Source organism: Desmodus rotundus, chromosome 11, assembly GCF_022682495.2.
Source record: "Desmodus rotundus isolate HL8 chromosome 11, HLdesRot8A.1, whole genome shotgun sequence".
NCBI lineage: Eukaryota > Metazoa > Chordata > Mammalia > Chiroptera > Phyllostomidae > Desmodus > Desmodus rotundus.
In genome coordinates, this window is record NC_071397.1 from 72,215,523 (window position 1) to 72,232,099 (window position 16,577).

General features: G+C 36.3%; 1 protein-coding gene and 1 long non-coding RNA gene across 5 annotated transcripts in view; one reads left to right on the forward strand and one right to left on the reverse strand.

Moving 5' to 3' along the window:
• TRDN (triadin) overlaps positions 1-16,577 on the reverse strand; it is a 306,741-nt gene that overhangs the window by 177,991 nt on the left and 112,173 nt on the right. Inside the window, exon 10 of the mRNA XM_053914068.2 lies at positions 6,609-6,686. Coding sequence (XP_053770043.1) covers positions 6,609-6,686 — 78 coding nt within the window. The remainder of the gene's footprint in view (positions 1-6,608; positions 6,687-16,577) is intronic.
• The window catches only part of LOC123478837 (uncharacterized), a 30,367-nt gene that overhangs the window by 1,852 nt on the left and 11,938 nt on the right, over positions 1-16,577 (forward strand). For 2 of the 4 annotated variants that reach the window (XR_008425579.2, XR_008425576.1), the window contains exons 3-4: positions 2,235-2,409; positions 3,264-3,345. This is a non-coding gene — a long non-coding RNA (uncharacterized lncRNA). Of the gene's footprint in view, positions 1-2,234; positions 2,410-3,263; positions 3,346-5,460; positions 5,588-11,434; positions 11,509-16,577 lie in introns of all 4 variants that reach the window. The other 2 variants (XR_008425577.1, XR_008425578.1) reach the window with 2 other exon arrangements.

The window sequence follows — 16,577 nt, forward strand, 5'->3', positions numbered from 1 at the left end:
TTTGATGATAAAACAGCTTTCATGCTAAGGGTTAAAACCATCCATGAGAGTAATATAATAAAGTTCCATTTGAAGTTGTGGGGGAGGGCAACTCACAGAGACCTGCCCTACTTGTGGAGTGAATGACTACATCGACCCTTGGGAGCTGCAGGCCTTTCAACCCCCATGACAGGTCCCAACAGACCTGAGAATTAATTCCATCACAAAATTTAATATTGGAGTGAGGTCCATATTAAGTCAGTTCCAGTTAACTTATGCCCATAATTAAATGCAAATTGACAATAATGAGCAAAATGACTGCATAAGGTGGTCATTATATAAAGATCTTTTTGATGCTATTGTAGCATTCTTTCCCTGGCCAAACATATTCTAAAAAATAACAACAGGGGTCAAAAGAAAGAACATTCAATAAACAGTTTATATACTTATATCCAAAGATTCAAAGCAACACGACTTCACCATGGCGTGCAAAGATAGGATTTGGGGGAGGAGTGCAATCCAGGGAAGGCGAGACACAACTTCGAGGCGACGGGTAAGTGTCCCCACAGAAGGGCACTGGCACTTCCCGGAACAAAGTGAGTGCTGTTTGAAACTCATTTTTTTAAAGTTCTGTGATAGCACAAAACCATCTTTTAAGGGCTTCACAGATGTAGAGTGCTTTCTTTCCTACCAAGGGACATGATATTTTAAAATTTCTACTATAAAATTCTAAATTGTTTCCAATCTCTTGTGAACAAATTTAATAATTGTCTATATGTAAGCTTTACTTTCCTAAAATATGATCTTTATTTTTCCGTTACCATTTAGTCCCTTTTTACCCCCTACCCACAGTATAAGCTTTACTTTTTTAAACATCAAAGTGTAAAATATGTTTGATGCCTGCATTTTGACCTTATAACTCTGTCCGTCAACTCACACAGCACACCGTGGTGCCACATGGATGCTCCTTTCCATAGAGTGCCGTTTTCCTGCAACTTGGTTCTGAGGCAGCTCCTGACTAAAATAGTGCATCAAGGACTGTGCATAATTACCCTCACTAAAAACAGCTTGATTAATACTAAACACGTCCTAGTTCCTAATCAATTATGTTAATGGAGTCACAGGCAGAACATCTGCAAGTCCTGACAAAGCCTATGATCTCAGCACTGCCTGGTAATGTGGACGCCTTAGGAAGCCGTGCGTCGCCAGCGTCCTCCGTGCAGAAACTCTAACTCCGTATGAATTAAAAGTGCGCACTAACAAGGGCCGTGGAATCCTGCAACATTGCTGTGTTATTCGCTTACACACAGTGTTGGGTTCCAGGATGAACCGTCAAAGTAAATTGCTCTTTAACTATAACAATAGAACTTAAGTGTCCCACTTAACAACCGACACATCCCTTTTCCAAGTGACAGACTGACAGGCAAAATATTTGCCCCTTTGTCTTTTATCAACCTCTGCTAGGAGATAAACTGGAGTCAAACACTTGAATAGTCTATCAAAATCTGCCTCACGCTGGAGAACTAGAATCCCTTGGTTTATGTGCACCTCACAACAACAACAGAATTAGAATCCAGTGAAACTTAAGGTGACACTATTATTTATAGGCTATCTCTTGTCCTGCGAACATTTAGGCCGTGAGAGAGTCACTTGTCAATTTTGTGTCACATTATCTCAAGTCACATAAGCTATTATCATCCAAATGCCCAAAGAAATAGAACTCCCCCCTCTCTCTCTCCCTCTCCCGCCCTCCCTCTGCCTCTCTGTCTCTCTCTCTCTCAGACTGGGTTCTATACTTTTTTTTCTAAATCATTTGCTTACTAGCTAGATAAATGATACATATTAGTAGCCAGTCATGAGATTACTCAGAGGTTTGTTTTATTACCTTCAGTATAAACTCAATTAAGAAAAAAGTTTAAATAGTTGACTTCTATCAGTTATAAGCATGTATAGAAGATGATGCAAGTTTAGAATTCATGCTCTTAGTAAAACCATATATGACAGAAATAAAAAAGGCAAAATCATTCATTACTTAAAAACAAATATTTAAACAACTTTAATTGTATGAGATAAACATTTCAGCTGTTTTGCTCATATATTCATGAAGCGTAGAGTTTATCAAGTGCTATGGACTAAACTGTGTCCCCCCCAAACTCCATGTGACTGCATTAGAGACAGGGCCTTTCGGAGGTGATTAAGATCAAATGAGGTCCTAAGGATGAAGCCCTGATCCAAGAGAATCGGTGTCCTTCCAGAAGAGAAGATGGCAGAGCTCCCTCTCTGCCATGGGACAGCACAACAAGACAGCCCTCTGCAAGCCAGGAACTAGGCTCCCCCTGGAACCTGACCATGCTGGCGCTCTGGTTTGGGACGCGCATCCTCCAGGACTGTGAGAAAACCAACTCCTGTTGTTCAAGCACCCAGTCTGAGGTATTTTATTAAGTCAGCCAATGCACAGTAAGGCACAAAGGTTGATTAGAAGTTTTTAAAAATTATTATATCAAGAGAAAATTCTCTTCACATAATTGTCACACACAGAAAAGCTGGAACCAAGTGAGGGAATAGGTAAGGGGGTGTGGACGCTGATGGAGACAGGGGGACGCTTGCTCTATCAAAAATGATCACCTTTAAAAACCAGTAAATAAAAGGGTGGGTAAATGGGGGACATCTGTAATAGTGTCAACAATAAAAAATTAAGTAAGAAACTATTGTGGACCAAAAAAAGGTGTCTGTAGCTGAATTGAATGGGAGAATAGATCTTCCCTACTTTCTAAATATTCAAGAAACCTTGTGGACTTGTTGTCTTGGAATGAGACACCACATGAACTTTACATTAAATTATGGTCTTTAATGAAAAAAATTATTTTTTTTCATATTGGGATTAATATAGTACTGATTTACAGATTGCAGGGGTTTTATTTAAAATTTTCAAATGCTAATTTATTCAACTTTGGAGATGACAAAATCAAAATATTTTACATACTATGTAATAGTTTGTTTTTTTTTCAATTTTTAAATTATTTTATTGTTGTTCAATTACAGTTGTCTGCATTTTCTCCCCACCTCTCTACCCCACTCCAGCCAAACCCACCTCCCTCCCCTGCTTCCACCCTCCCCCTTGGTTTTGTCCATGTGTCCTTTATAGTAGTTCCTGAAAACCCTTCTCCCTGCTAATTTACAGTTATAATGTAACCTTTCCCCCCACTCCTAATGGCATTTCTCTTGCTCTCTTGTGAGTCTTTATAGAATGCTTAGGTATTGAAACCTTTTGCTTTTTTTTCCAGACAACTAGCAGTTAAAATTTCTTCACATGTGGCATTCCAGCAAATCTGAAGGATATTTGGCCAATTCTCCTTGATCACTAAGGTAACTAATACTAAGTTACAAGCATTTTTAGAAATACTATTAAATTGTTCTCAACCTCCCTCTTAAATCTCTAGAGATTTGATACTAAGGTGTGGTCCAGGACCAGCAATATCAGCAATACTTGGAAGGTTGGTAAACATGGAGAATTGCAGCCCCCAGAAGTACCAAATCGGAATGTGTATTTTCATGAGATCCCTAGGTCATCTGTGTGCACACGACACTTTGAGGAGCACTGCTAGGGCATTGCTAGGGTGCTGTTGACTAACATCGGAACATGGTGTTTCTATCACAAAACTGCTTGAAGTCTAAAACAGGAAACTTTTTCTCCATTTCCTAAAACTTGTTACCATCTCAGAAGACATGAATATATAATTCTCAAGCTTCAATGTCTGCATAGTAATATAATAGAAAGATCCCTGGGCATAGGGCTGGAATCTCAGTCCTGTTATTTATTAATACAGCATAAATAAATAAACAAATCCTATGGCCACAATTGTTGATTTTTAATAATAATGTTTACTTTACAGGGTCTTGGAATATCAAATGTAAAATGCATATATGTACAGCAAACACAATATTCTGGAGAAATGCGAGTTGGAGGGAGCGTAGCCGTGGGTTAGGCACGACTTGATCAGGATCTGGCCAAATGTGTAGAACATGCTGTTGAAAGAACATAACCCTAGAAAAACTTCACTTTCCCAACTATTCAAATCCTTCCCTGCCTACTGAATGTGTGAAACATAAATATACAAGCAAAAGTAATTCTATTCCAATGTCCCATTGGGAAACACTCATGTCCCAGACTGAACCTGCTTCCTGCTCCTCATCACTGGGCCTGTCTTATTTCAATGGCTTCCCATCTTAGTGAATGGCTCTATCGTCCACCTGGATACCTAATTCAGAAAGCCTGGAGTCTTTCCAATCCCTTCTTCTCCCTCAGCATCTATGTCTAATCCGATGCTTATACCCCTTTACAATCTTTCCAAATCTCTTTCAGATCCATCTGTTTTTCTCCTTCCACTACACTTCTGTTTAGTTCAAGGTCTACAATTTGTTTGGACTAGTCCTTTCCCAAGATCCTGCACCCAATCTCATCATACTGATCTACCTTGTAGGGTGACAGCAAAGTTGATTTTTCTAAATAAACATGTCTATTACATCCTTGAGGTTCCCCATCTTTTAGAGGCAAATGTAAAAATTCTAGGCTGATTAGGCAACATTTGTGCTCTACATGCACAAAATATGTCTGGAGGAAGCTAACAGTGGCTGCCTGTCTGAAGAACTCTGTAGCTGATGAGTGGAGACAGGCAGAAAACTTTTTACCCTACATCACTTTTGTAACTTTAACATTTGGTACCATATGATATATTTGGTACCAAATATATCAAAATTTTAAAAGAAAATTAAAATTCCTCACCTGGGTGAAGAGCATGATGTCAATGATTTTCAAAACAAACAAAATGCAATCAGAAAAAAAAAAGGAAGAAAGGAAAAAAGGGAAGAAGGGAATAGCAAATGCTAATAAATTTATCTGCAGGATGAGTATATTGGGGGTTTATTTTATTATTCAATGTTTCATAATAAAACTTTAAATATAAATACAAATCTCAAGCTTGTCTATGCAAGGTACTCTATGATCTGCCCTCTGTATGTCTTTCTATCAGCTCTCCTGAACTCTCCACGCCTTCTCCCTTCTCTCCACACTTACACTTCTCTGGATCAAACTCTTTTCTTACCCATTTCCATGCCTTTGTCTACACCAGTCATTTTACCAGTAATGCTCTTTCCTTCCTTGCTTGTGTGATGGGCACCTTTTCTTGGGACTTACGTTTCACAACCCCCTACAGAGAGAAGCTTTTCCTGGGGTCTTTCTCACCCCTTCCAGAGCTATGCCCTCCCTTCTCTAATCTTTCATAGTGCTTTTTACTGACTTATTTTGGGGGTTTTATCACATTGTGGTAATTAGTACACCTCTTAACACCCAACAACCAGGCCCCTCTTGGAGTATCTTTGCTTTACAGGGGTCTTCTGGGCCCTCCTCCAATTATTCCTTGGGTCTGAGTCTCTGGAAGATAGGGTATAGCCAACTGAAGTCTTCTCTCTCTTACTCTCCAGATCCTGGGACCCCCAATGTTTTCCTTAGACATCCTTACTCATGTCAGTGGCTGCATGGACCTCTTCCTGAATGAATCCTCATTAAGTGTGATCACCCCTAATCTCAAGGGGTTGTCAAAGCCAAAAGGTAGGGATTGGACAGAGTGGACAGAACTTGGACAAGCAGGCTAGTATCCACAGGTATACACAGAAGGCCCCTTTAATTGTGTGACAGAACTAGGGTGGGGAGGGTGCTCTGGTGATTTGGAGGAGCTCTCCATTTTTCTCTTGCAAAAATTAGTGGTGCACTTGGCTTATGTTCTCTATCAGGCTTCTCTTTAATTACTTTTAATTTTATCTGAAAACTCAGTCTTGCTAGAGCAAGAATTATTTTCTATTAATATCAGAATGCCTAGTACTTCAGACAATATCTGACATGATTTCATGGGTTGGAATTTAGTAAAGAATAGTTGAAGGAATAAATGAAGACTTTTATACAATGCTATTAACTTTTTAGCAAATTTGCTTATGATAATACTCCCGTCCTCTAATTTTGCTGATCTTCAACATTACATTTTGAAGAATAAATTATTAGTGGTAGTATAACTACTAATTTTTTCATAAAGCACTTATAAACTGGCATGCACACGCATACACTATTTCATCTTCACAATAACTCTATGAGATTAGTGTTATTCTTGTCATCTTGAGGATGACAAGTCTCGTGTCAGTGAATTTAAATAACTTCCCAAATTTACACAGCTAGTCAGAGGAAGAACTCAGATTCATACCTAGAGACTCTGGCACCAGAGTCTTAAAACACTAAATTGATTAAGTTATGATAAAACTGCAAGAATTGCAAAGCATATCCTTATCCATTTGTCCCTATACTTTGCTGGTTGATTTCCAGGGTACAAAGCTGGTCATTCTTTTAGAAGCTAGGGTCACCCATATAAAATTTTAAGAAGAACATTTTGGTTTCCTAAAAAGGAACCAACTGTAATTTTAGGAAAAATAAATGGTAGCTCTGTAGTGTGTAGACATAACTAAAACTATTCTATAAAATAAGAATTTTGTTGTTGCTGGTGTTACTATTTGGTTTTGTTTCTCTACATTCTATTTTATCTACGATAGAGAAGATCTTTGGGAAACTGTAGTACAATACTTACCTTCAAGAGCAGGTGAAGCTGGAGCGGTTCTGGAAGCTTGTTCTGTTGGCAATGGAGGTGGTATGGCTGGGCTTTGTCCTGTGCACACAATCAGAAATAGATATTGAAAAAAATATTAACACATTTAATATTTACAACTAAAATAGCCTGATCTATCCCCAGCATGCATAATTCATAATCTGATGTATAAGTTTATATTATTATGCAATAGGAAAATTGTTATTAGGTGAGATCCTTAAGTGGACACATACACAGATGCAGCTATCTTCAGAACAATTTCTGAATATATTACTTTTCACAAATGTATACACAATGTTAAATATATTTACTGGACTTCATTAATGAAGAATCCACATGCAATCAAATAAAGCAATTTATTTTCAATATGCACTTAAATTACAAAAACTAAAATCACAGAAGCTGAGAGGAATCCTAATATGAAAAAAAATCACCATTTTTTAATTTAACTAAAAATTCTCCAATGATATAATAGTGCAATAAAAGAAGGTTAAAATTCATAGGCCTTTTGATGTTGAAGAGGTACATTTTCTCCTGCCAAAATAAATGACCTGCAGGTAAGTAAATAATGGGCCAAAGGGAAAATATATTCAGCTTTGTAGAAGCTTGAAAGGTTCCCTCGAGTCTCTGAGCTTATTATGAACTGTGTAAAAACCCACAGTCGTTTCCGAGGGCTTCCTTATCCCGAGTGACTTCTCTAATTAACCAACACCACCCGGGCCATGAGCTGTAAACATTAACTAACATATGATTCTGTATGAAATGCCTTGCAAAATGTTTTATCATTAATTTTTATTTCACGAGTTCCTGCTGTGTGGTACATTTTAATCCGGGAATCATTGCAGGCATACACACCTTCTAAAATCTCACTGACAACTAGGTATTATCAAATGTCAGCAGACCCGCCTGCTTACTGGAAGTTTTCCTTTTTTAGAATTCATCAAAATTACTTTGCTCTGGTGAGTCGTAGAATAGCAAGCGAAGCAATTCAAGCTGCACACGGGCATTCTTTGGTAATGAAAAGGGCAGCGTTCTAGGCCTACACCCTCATGTCAAGGGGAGGTTAACCTCTCTTCATTACAGGAGTTTATTCTAGTTATTAGAGCCAATTGGTTGATTCTTGAGTATGTCCAATTACGCATAAAAGCAAAGCACATTGTTTCACAATACACAGGGCGTGTACCTAGAAAAATACCAGTCCATATTATTATTACTTTTTTTCCTCGTGAGAACAAAGATTTGATAGAAACATAATGCAACATAGACGTTCTTTTTTTTTTTTTTTTTTTTTTTCAAGCAAAGTAAAGGTAAGGCTGGGCACACTAGAAAAGAAAAGTTTATCCCACAATTTTGCCCCAGCTAACATTTACAAAATGCTTACTTTGTGTCTTGAGCAATCTCAAACAATTTTGGAATAAGTCATTTAATCTTCACCAGATTCTCAGGGTGTAGGTATAATTTTCATTTTGCAGTATGAAAACTGAGGCAAACGGGTTCAGACCATTAACCTCCTGAGGTGTAGCGCTGGATTGCCACGCAGGCTCTAGATTCAAGGTGTTCAAAGTTCCTTTTAGACTGTCTAAGGCAAGCAAAGCGTCATCTTATGCAAGGGGGTCCATGACTGCCGCTGGGAAGGGACAGAGGAGAGAAGCTTCCACCCTGTTCTCACATACTTTGCAAATCAAGGCGAGATCCACTTGGAAACACTTGTTCCCAAGTCTTGCTTGACAGCTGTTCTTGAAAAAAAATATTTCTAAAGCAGGATGGTTTTTGTAATTTTTAAAATTTAAGGAGAATTTAAATTTAAGAAGATGTCAATTAAATGACTAAAGCTTAAAATACAAATGGCCATGAATATCATTCAATTGTTTCTAAATTCTTAGGCTTTCAAAATACTTTCATAGAGTGGTGCCTGTTCAATCCAAGCTCTTTTCTCCTCTGTCGGATACTTCCCTGGGGCAATGAGTGTGTAATCATAATCTTTTATAGTCTTGATAAGCTCTTTAGGAATTAATTCAAAATATATAAAATTATTTCCTTGGAAAACTATTTATAGTATGTGTTATAAGATATTCTTAGATTTTCCTGGGGGAGCTATAAAGTCATTATTTTATTTTTTTTAATTAGTGAGCACTTATCATGTATCAGCACTGAAGAACCATTAAACATCAAAACCGCCTTTAAGAAGTTCCCAATATACAGATTAAAACAGACTTACAGACAGATCACTATAATGCAGTGTGGTGATGGGAAATAATATATTCAGAGAGGATGTTGCAGTCAGATTCCTGGAGGAGATTAATTGTAATGTGCATTTAAAGACCTAAAAGGAGTTTGCCGGGGAAAGGGAGGTAGAGAGAAATGGATTCCAGGCAGTGCGAATCTGGTGAAAAAAAAAACGCTAAAATATGTAGAACTATTAAAGCAAACAAACTGGTGCTTCTTCAGCATGAAGTACAATATCCAACCATAATTGATTATTTGATACTCTCCAATATGTCTGACTGTACTGCTGAGGCAGGGGATGCAATGGGGAGTAGGATCAAAACAAGAAGCGAAAGAAGAAACCGGGCGGCTGCCTGTTTCTGTTCTGGCAGTGACAGGTGGAATTGTTAGCTCAAGTTCTCGTTGCACTAGGAGGCACCAAAATGAATCGGGCATGTCTTTCTTGAACACAACGCGTGAATTCAGTACTGACTTATAGAAAAGTCTTTATTTATATATATAATATATATATTCAAATAATGTCAGAAAATACTACTGAAATTAGAAACAATTTTATTATGTATGAGTATATTATATATCATATACAATATTAAACAGGGTGGGGCAAAAGTAAGTTTACAGTTCTTAGTTTGTGAAACACAAAGTTTATTCTTATATTATTATTTATTAATTATTGTATTAATTTCCATACAAATAACCCTAAACTTACTTTTGCTCCATCCTGTACAATATATTATATCAATATAATGTTATATTAATATAATTTTATAATGAAAGCAATATTTAGTATAAAGACTTTATGCTTGGAATCAAATGGATATAAATAAGAGTTTCAGCTTCACCACTTGTATCTGTGTGAACTTGAAAATCTCACGAAGATTCCAAGCATCATTTTATGAAATGAAAATAGTTTTTACCGTGTTATGAGGATTAAGTGATAAAGCAGCCAATACATAGTAAATAATCAAATTATTAATTCTTTTCCCATTAATGAATTTACCATTTATATCCCATCTATTCTCACAAGAAGACTTGAAACAGACTTTTGAAGTAAGAAAACAAAGACCTAACAGATAAAATTAAAAATGACAAAAATAACAAAACTCATTTACAAGAAAAAAGATTGTAATTTTATTAGGAGTGTATTCCTTTGGAATTCCTGAGAATTATTGTTACTCTTTGAAGGAAAGACTTAAGTTGTTGAAATTCACATTGGAACTCTAACGTGCCCTTCATTTTACAAGCTTACCTGAAAATCCCTCTGACATTCAAGCATACTGAATTGGCTTTATTTTTGTTCTTTGAGTGATTTTCATTGAATTATTACCATAAACTTGGATAGCATGTTTGTAAGGTGCCAATGTTTTATTGTTCTGAGTTTTATTTCTCATAGAAGTCAATTTGAATGCTTTGGGTTGGTCAGATTTCACTGGGGATAATATACAGTGTTGCATTCCTTCTAATTAGCTAAGTTACTTGATGTTTTCTTTACTTTGCTAGAAATAATGAATGGAATTACTCAGAATCTCAATTCACATGGACGGTTATGAGCTGAATTCAGATTGCATAAGGCAAAAAACAATTTTGTATACAAAAGTTTAATTTGTCTAGTTTTATTTATTTTTTTAATTAAAGGAGATTCCCTGAGTAAAAAACATTTCTAGATTCCTGAATCTAACACCCTCAAATCTGGAAACAAACGTCGAGGATATTTGTTTTCTCTAATGCTGGCTATTTTATTCCTTCAGAACCCAATGCATTTTCCTAGAGGTAATGAGTGAGTACATTAGAAGACAGTAAACGCTTTGAAAACCTTCAGTACTGAAAACAATGAATGGCGATAGAGACTGGGATGGAGAAAGTGTTGCTTTAGTAAATAACCATTGTATTAAAATCCACTTAAAATCTTTAAAAGATTTTATTTATTTATTTTTAGAAAGAGGGAAAGGGAGGGAAAGAGAGAGAGAGAGAGAAACATCAATGTGTAGTTGTCTCTTACGTACCCCCACTGGGGACCTGGCCCACAACCCAGGCATGTGCCCTGTCTGGGAATTGAACCTGAGACCCTTTGTTCCACAGTTCAGAGCTCAATCCACTGAGCCACGCCAGCCAAGGCTCCATTTAATTTTTTAAAAAATACAAAGTGTGAAATCATTACAAATTTCTACTTCAATTCATTCTTTCATTTTCATAGAAGGCATTTGTAACTATGACTAAAGGTCAAATGGGAAGATCTGAATTGAGTAAAAAAAATGATAGCCAAGTTTGTTAAAGCAATATTACTTTTATATATTGGAACATGGCTTCCAGGCTCAATATTTTTTAACATGTAGAGCAGTATTTTTAATATTTAAAATTGAACAAATACTAAAATTAACTAAAATATGGTTTTATATGTTAGGCTGAGACGTGATTGTGTCAGTGACTTTTACTAAAATAAGGACACCTTGACCTTCAAGTTTTCTTCCTGAGAGTCTTTTTCTCTTGCTTTGTACTTTGGGGTCCCTTACAAAATAAAGGGAGGGAGCCAGAGGAATTTAAGTTGTCAACCACTCGTCCCTTTCCTACCTCATCTCTCCTAGGTTTGCAGATGTGCTTGTGGAAAGGTAACCTCACCAATAAGGAATCATGTGAAGAAGTTCAGGAGTTTTATTAGGTGGGTGCATCAAGGACATTTTCACTGTAATCAGAGGCATCTTTATATCTCCCTCTTGTGTACTGCTAGATTCTACACATGCACTTCGAATTCCTTGTACTTGGTATTGTGGAGAGATCAAACAGTAAACAGACAATTACCACTTGACTCTCAGTTGTTTCAGGGTAAAATAAGAACAATAGTGTCCGCTCCAGCTGAGTTATGGTGAGTGTTTATGGACATAACAGTAAATATGAAATCACTGAGGGATCACAGTGAAGGTAGAGAAAGACCTTGCTGTTATGGAGCTTACAGCAGAGACGGAGGAGACAGGTGATAAACAAGACAGATCACTCCAGACCTCACATGTTTCAGAGAGAAACATGAAAACAGAGTGGTGAGGCAGAGAATGGCTGGGAAACAGACCATGCTCTGAATAGGAAAGAGCAGGGCCTCCACAAAGCAGGACTTGGCTAAATAAATATATGGAGCTTTGTGAAAATTAGAAAAGCACACTCTCTCTGGGTCTGTGCAATTCATGGTGGTAACTTTTGGCCAAGAGGATAGAGTTAGTGCAAAACTGAGAGGCAGCTCTCCCCCTGGGCAGCTGCAGCCCCAGCCCAAGGCAGGCTGTCTCCGGGAAGGGAGCAAAGTGCAGGGCCTTTGTGTAAGTACAAAGAGTGCACCACAGGGCATAGTGTATGAAGTGCCCACTCACCAAAGGGGATACACTTGAACTCTAACTTGAACACAAAGGAGAAAACCTCTGGAAGATCTCTGATAAAAGGATTCCTAACAGGGAAAAGCAAGTCAAAAGCCTTACTGGAGAGCAGAGACAAGCTCCTATCAGAGAATCTAGCTGTTTCACTGAGTTTGGAACAGTTTTGGGAACACTGTCGAAGGGCAATAGTAAGCTTGTGAAGGGTTTAGTATGATATACAGGGTTTTTAAAAGACCACTGGCTGTTGTATGGACAAAACTAATGTTTGTAAAGAAAAGGATGTGTGAGGCAGCAGGATATCAATCGGAGATTATTGAAATAAACCAGGGGAGAGATGATGTGGGCTTAGACTAGATGGGCTGCAGTGGAGATTCAGTCATTCACGCAATGCGTATTTATAGTGCCTACTAGTACGAGGTACTTTCCTCGGACCTGGAGTTACAGTAATGGACAGGACAGACAAAGTCACCTAGTTCACAGAGCTCACATTCTACCGGAAAGAGACAAAAGATATCAATTAAATAAGTAAAATGGAAATAAATATTCAACTTAAAAATGTATTAAGGAAGGGTACTAAGAAATGCTATTCAGAGTAATAGGTGGTAATTTGAAATATATGGTCAATGAGAAACATAGAAATTACGGATAAGTAAATGAATTCAGAGTACATTTTGACTTAAACCCAGTAGGACTTCTAAATAAATTTGATGTGGGAACTGAAAGAAAGAATGAAAGATGACTGACAATTTGACCCGAACATCTGGAAACAAATGAGAAGCATAATTCCCAGATAAAGGCAGCAAATTTTCCAATTGCCCAGTTAGATACCATTTATGGACTAATGACTTAGTCAGGTTGTCATTTGAATGATAAGTACTTAGTTTGGCTGGAAAACTTATTAGAATACACTGAAGAAGAACGGTTATTTCATTGTGTAATTCTAATAATATATGTTAATGGTAATTCACTTTTAGATTTTCTTCATTATTTTAGAAAATTTTAAGCAAATGGATTATTTAGTATATATTGGCTATGCGACACTAATATAAAGGTATTTAAAACACCAAAACCTGTAACTTCTTATATGAAAGAGCATCCTCCAGGTTAAAATGTTTCTACTGGAAAGGTTTCTTTGCCTCTTGAAAAAAGCTTCCCTAATATTTCCGTGTGTTATTACATATTTGCATATTCACTTTGATGGAAAGCAAAGAAAAGTAGCCAATACATATTTCATACATTCTTTTGATTAAAAATGTTGAAGGTAGCATTTCTGTTTTTCTCCTTCATTTTCAATTTATGAAGTAGAGAAAGATGTTCATGGAATAGTCAACTAAAAAAAGAAAATGAGATTGATTCAAGATCATATCATCGTTCCACTTATTCTTATATTTTCATTATGTACCCGGATGTCTAGGACTTAACAAAAATGGAAGTGTAAATCATAGAGTTTGGAGATGTAAGAGACCTATGAAATCACCTATTTCAACATCCTAATTTTTCAGATGGAAAAAAAATGGTCTCTAGAAAAATAAGTGGCTTAACCAAGGTCCTACATTGAGAGCAGATTCAATTTAAGATTAAGGCTTGGGTTTTTTTTTCCATGTATTTTTTTCTATTTATTTAGAAAGTCAATATAAATGACAATTTTTGATCAATTATGATAAGTGATTTATAATCTTTGGAAGGCCTGAAAATATTTACTTCCTAATATAAAAAGTTATATAGTTTTCTTCAGTGCTCATGTTCTGTTTAACTTTAATTAGATGCTGAATTAACATCAACCAACCCATCAAAGAGCCTGAGTATATTAAGAATAAGTTCCTTATCACTGGAACTCATTGCCACAATTCTAGATATACTGTCAACTGGGATGTTTTCAAAAATCTCAGAATTACTAATTCTTCACTTTCCTTAAATATATTTTTTCTAAACAATATCACTTTCAACCCCACACCAATTCATATTAGTACCCAAGGTGAGGTGAAGAAGACACACTAAAGATGGAGTATGCAGACAAAACGGTAATATTAATTCTATGTTTTTCTTTTAGTACAAAGGTTGTTAGAAAAAGAGATTCCTAAGACCTATTAGATGAATTGAAGTTTTAATTTAAAAAGATAAAAATAAAAACTCTGTCATGTACTTTCCATGAAAGTGAAACATTAATGCATTTGTCCAGAGTTAGTGGGAAAAATTGAACTAAAAGCCCAAATAACCTACTTGCCATGGAGTCATCCAATGAAATGTCAAACATCTGTGAGATTTCAAATTCTCATTGATGGAACTACCTGGAACATGGCTAATTCTAGTAAGTCCTTAAAGTTTAGCCATTGTGTCTTACTTGATTCTCTTACATCCACTCCCCTGTCAACTCTTTACACTCCCAGAATGCTCTGTGTACACTTCATCTTCTGATTCTCAATGCATTTATTTATTTACAAATCTAAGTTTTTTCTTCTCTCTTTAAAAAAAAATTTCACTAGACTATGAACACTTGAGAACAGAATCTGGAACATCAATACACATGTGGTAAAGGAAAATGAATGATTAAATGAATGAGTGAGTAAATGAATGCTACTAAATGCTACTCTGTTGTACTCATCTAGAGTGTTTGAATACGGACAGACTGAACTGTCATATTTTTAGTTCTTGGTGGAGTGCAATTCCAACAAAATACATGATGAAACTGTATTTATTTATTTTCTTGTTTCAATTATTTATGGTTTCAGACCAAAGTATTCATTTTCTTTCTGTGAGAAACTTTACCAATTTACATATGGGTGAAGGAACAGTCTTTCCATGCAAGTGAAACGTTAATGCATTTATGCATTGCTAAAAGCTCAGAGATGAAGAAAAGTTGCTTTGTTAAAGCTTGATTGAGTTAAATATCTCCATCAAAACAAAACATTTGCAATATATTCTGAATATCTACAGGTTGTCTCCAGTGAAATGATTACGTAAGTTATCCATTGAAGTGTGTTTCAGCCTAAACAAATCTCCATCTATAGATCTAACTGGATAGCATTTCACTGCTAGAGATACCTAGAGTCCCTGAGATCACTGAAACCCAAAGAAGTTGAACAACTGGTCAAATTCATCCGAGCGACTTATAAGTAGGATCCAGGGATGTAGATTTCTAGGGCAGGGCTCTTTGCACTGCACTATGTTGTTTTGTGTTTGTATTTACTTTAGAAGGAGCATAAAAGGACAAGAAAGAACAAAATATGTGATAACATTTATAATAGTGCTAAATCACGTCAATTAATTCAGATAAATATTGTATTGTTATATTATGCTTTGAAATTCTATATTCAATCATATCATTTTAAAATAAAACATCTTAAATGCAGAATTTTACATTATAGTAAAATTATATTATTAATGGACATATCATGGAGAACTAATAGAAGAACTGGGTGATATTTTATCAGGCTTTATCACCTGGTTTATAGACACCCAGGACATGTGAAAGTAAACCAAATCCAAGATTCCTTCAGCAATTTTAGTTACAAGTCCTTTGTGCTCTTGAGTATGGAATCATGGTCCACTCTGCTTGTGGTTTCCACTGCAGATTCCTTTCACTGACCAGCCAACAAAGACAGCTAAATGTTGTCAGCAGATTGCCTGCATTCTTTACTAGTTGTATCAGCAAGATTTAGGTCTCTATGTGCAATTTACACTAAAAGGGGAACAAAGATTGTGATTGTTTATTAAATAATACCCCTTAGAAAACAAAGTGAAAAAAAGGAAAAAAGAAAACCTAAAATGTGGTTATTCCTTTTTAAAAAACCTATTTATTATGTTTTTAACATAGGGGATAATTTGTTATTCTTCCTTCGGTGCTAGAAACAATATCCAGCCATCTGAGCAAAGTTCACAACTCCCCTTAGGTTCAGTTTTCTTGTCTATGAGGGAGACAGGTTATATCCCTCCTCCTAAAGTTTAGTGAGAATTCAATGAGATGACCCATGTCTGGAGCTTAGCACAGTGCCTGGCATACCATTAGCACTCAATAAATGGTAATTTTTTTATCATCATCTTCATCAACGTTGTCATCTGTATCATTTCTGATAGTCCTCACAAATCCTGAAAGGTTGGATGCAGAAAAGCTAATCAAGGCTTTTTGTGAATTTGCTTTCTTCCTATTTTCAAAGGCAAGGATATTCTTTTCTTAAGCTACTGAATGGATGACATTTGAAAAACAGGGTTGCTTCTCATCTATACAGGAATGTCATTCACATAAAATAAAATCAGTTGGGCACTTTCCAGCCACCCCAGTCAGCTCTTTCCATACCACACCCATCTTGCCAATGGCAAAGGATTCTGCAACTATGCTACCCTTTGTCTCTACCTGTGGGAACATTTCTTT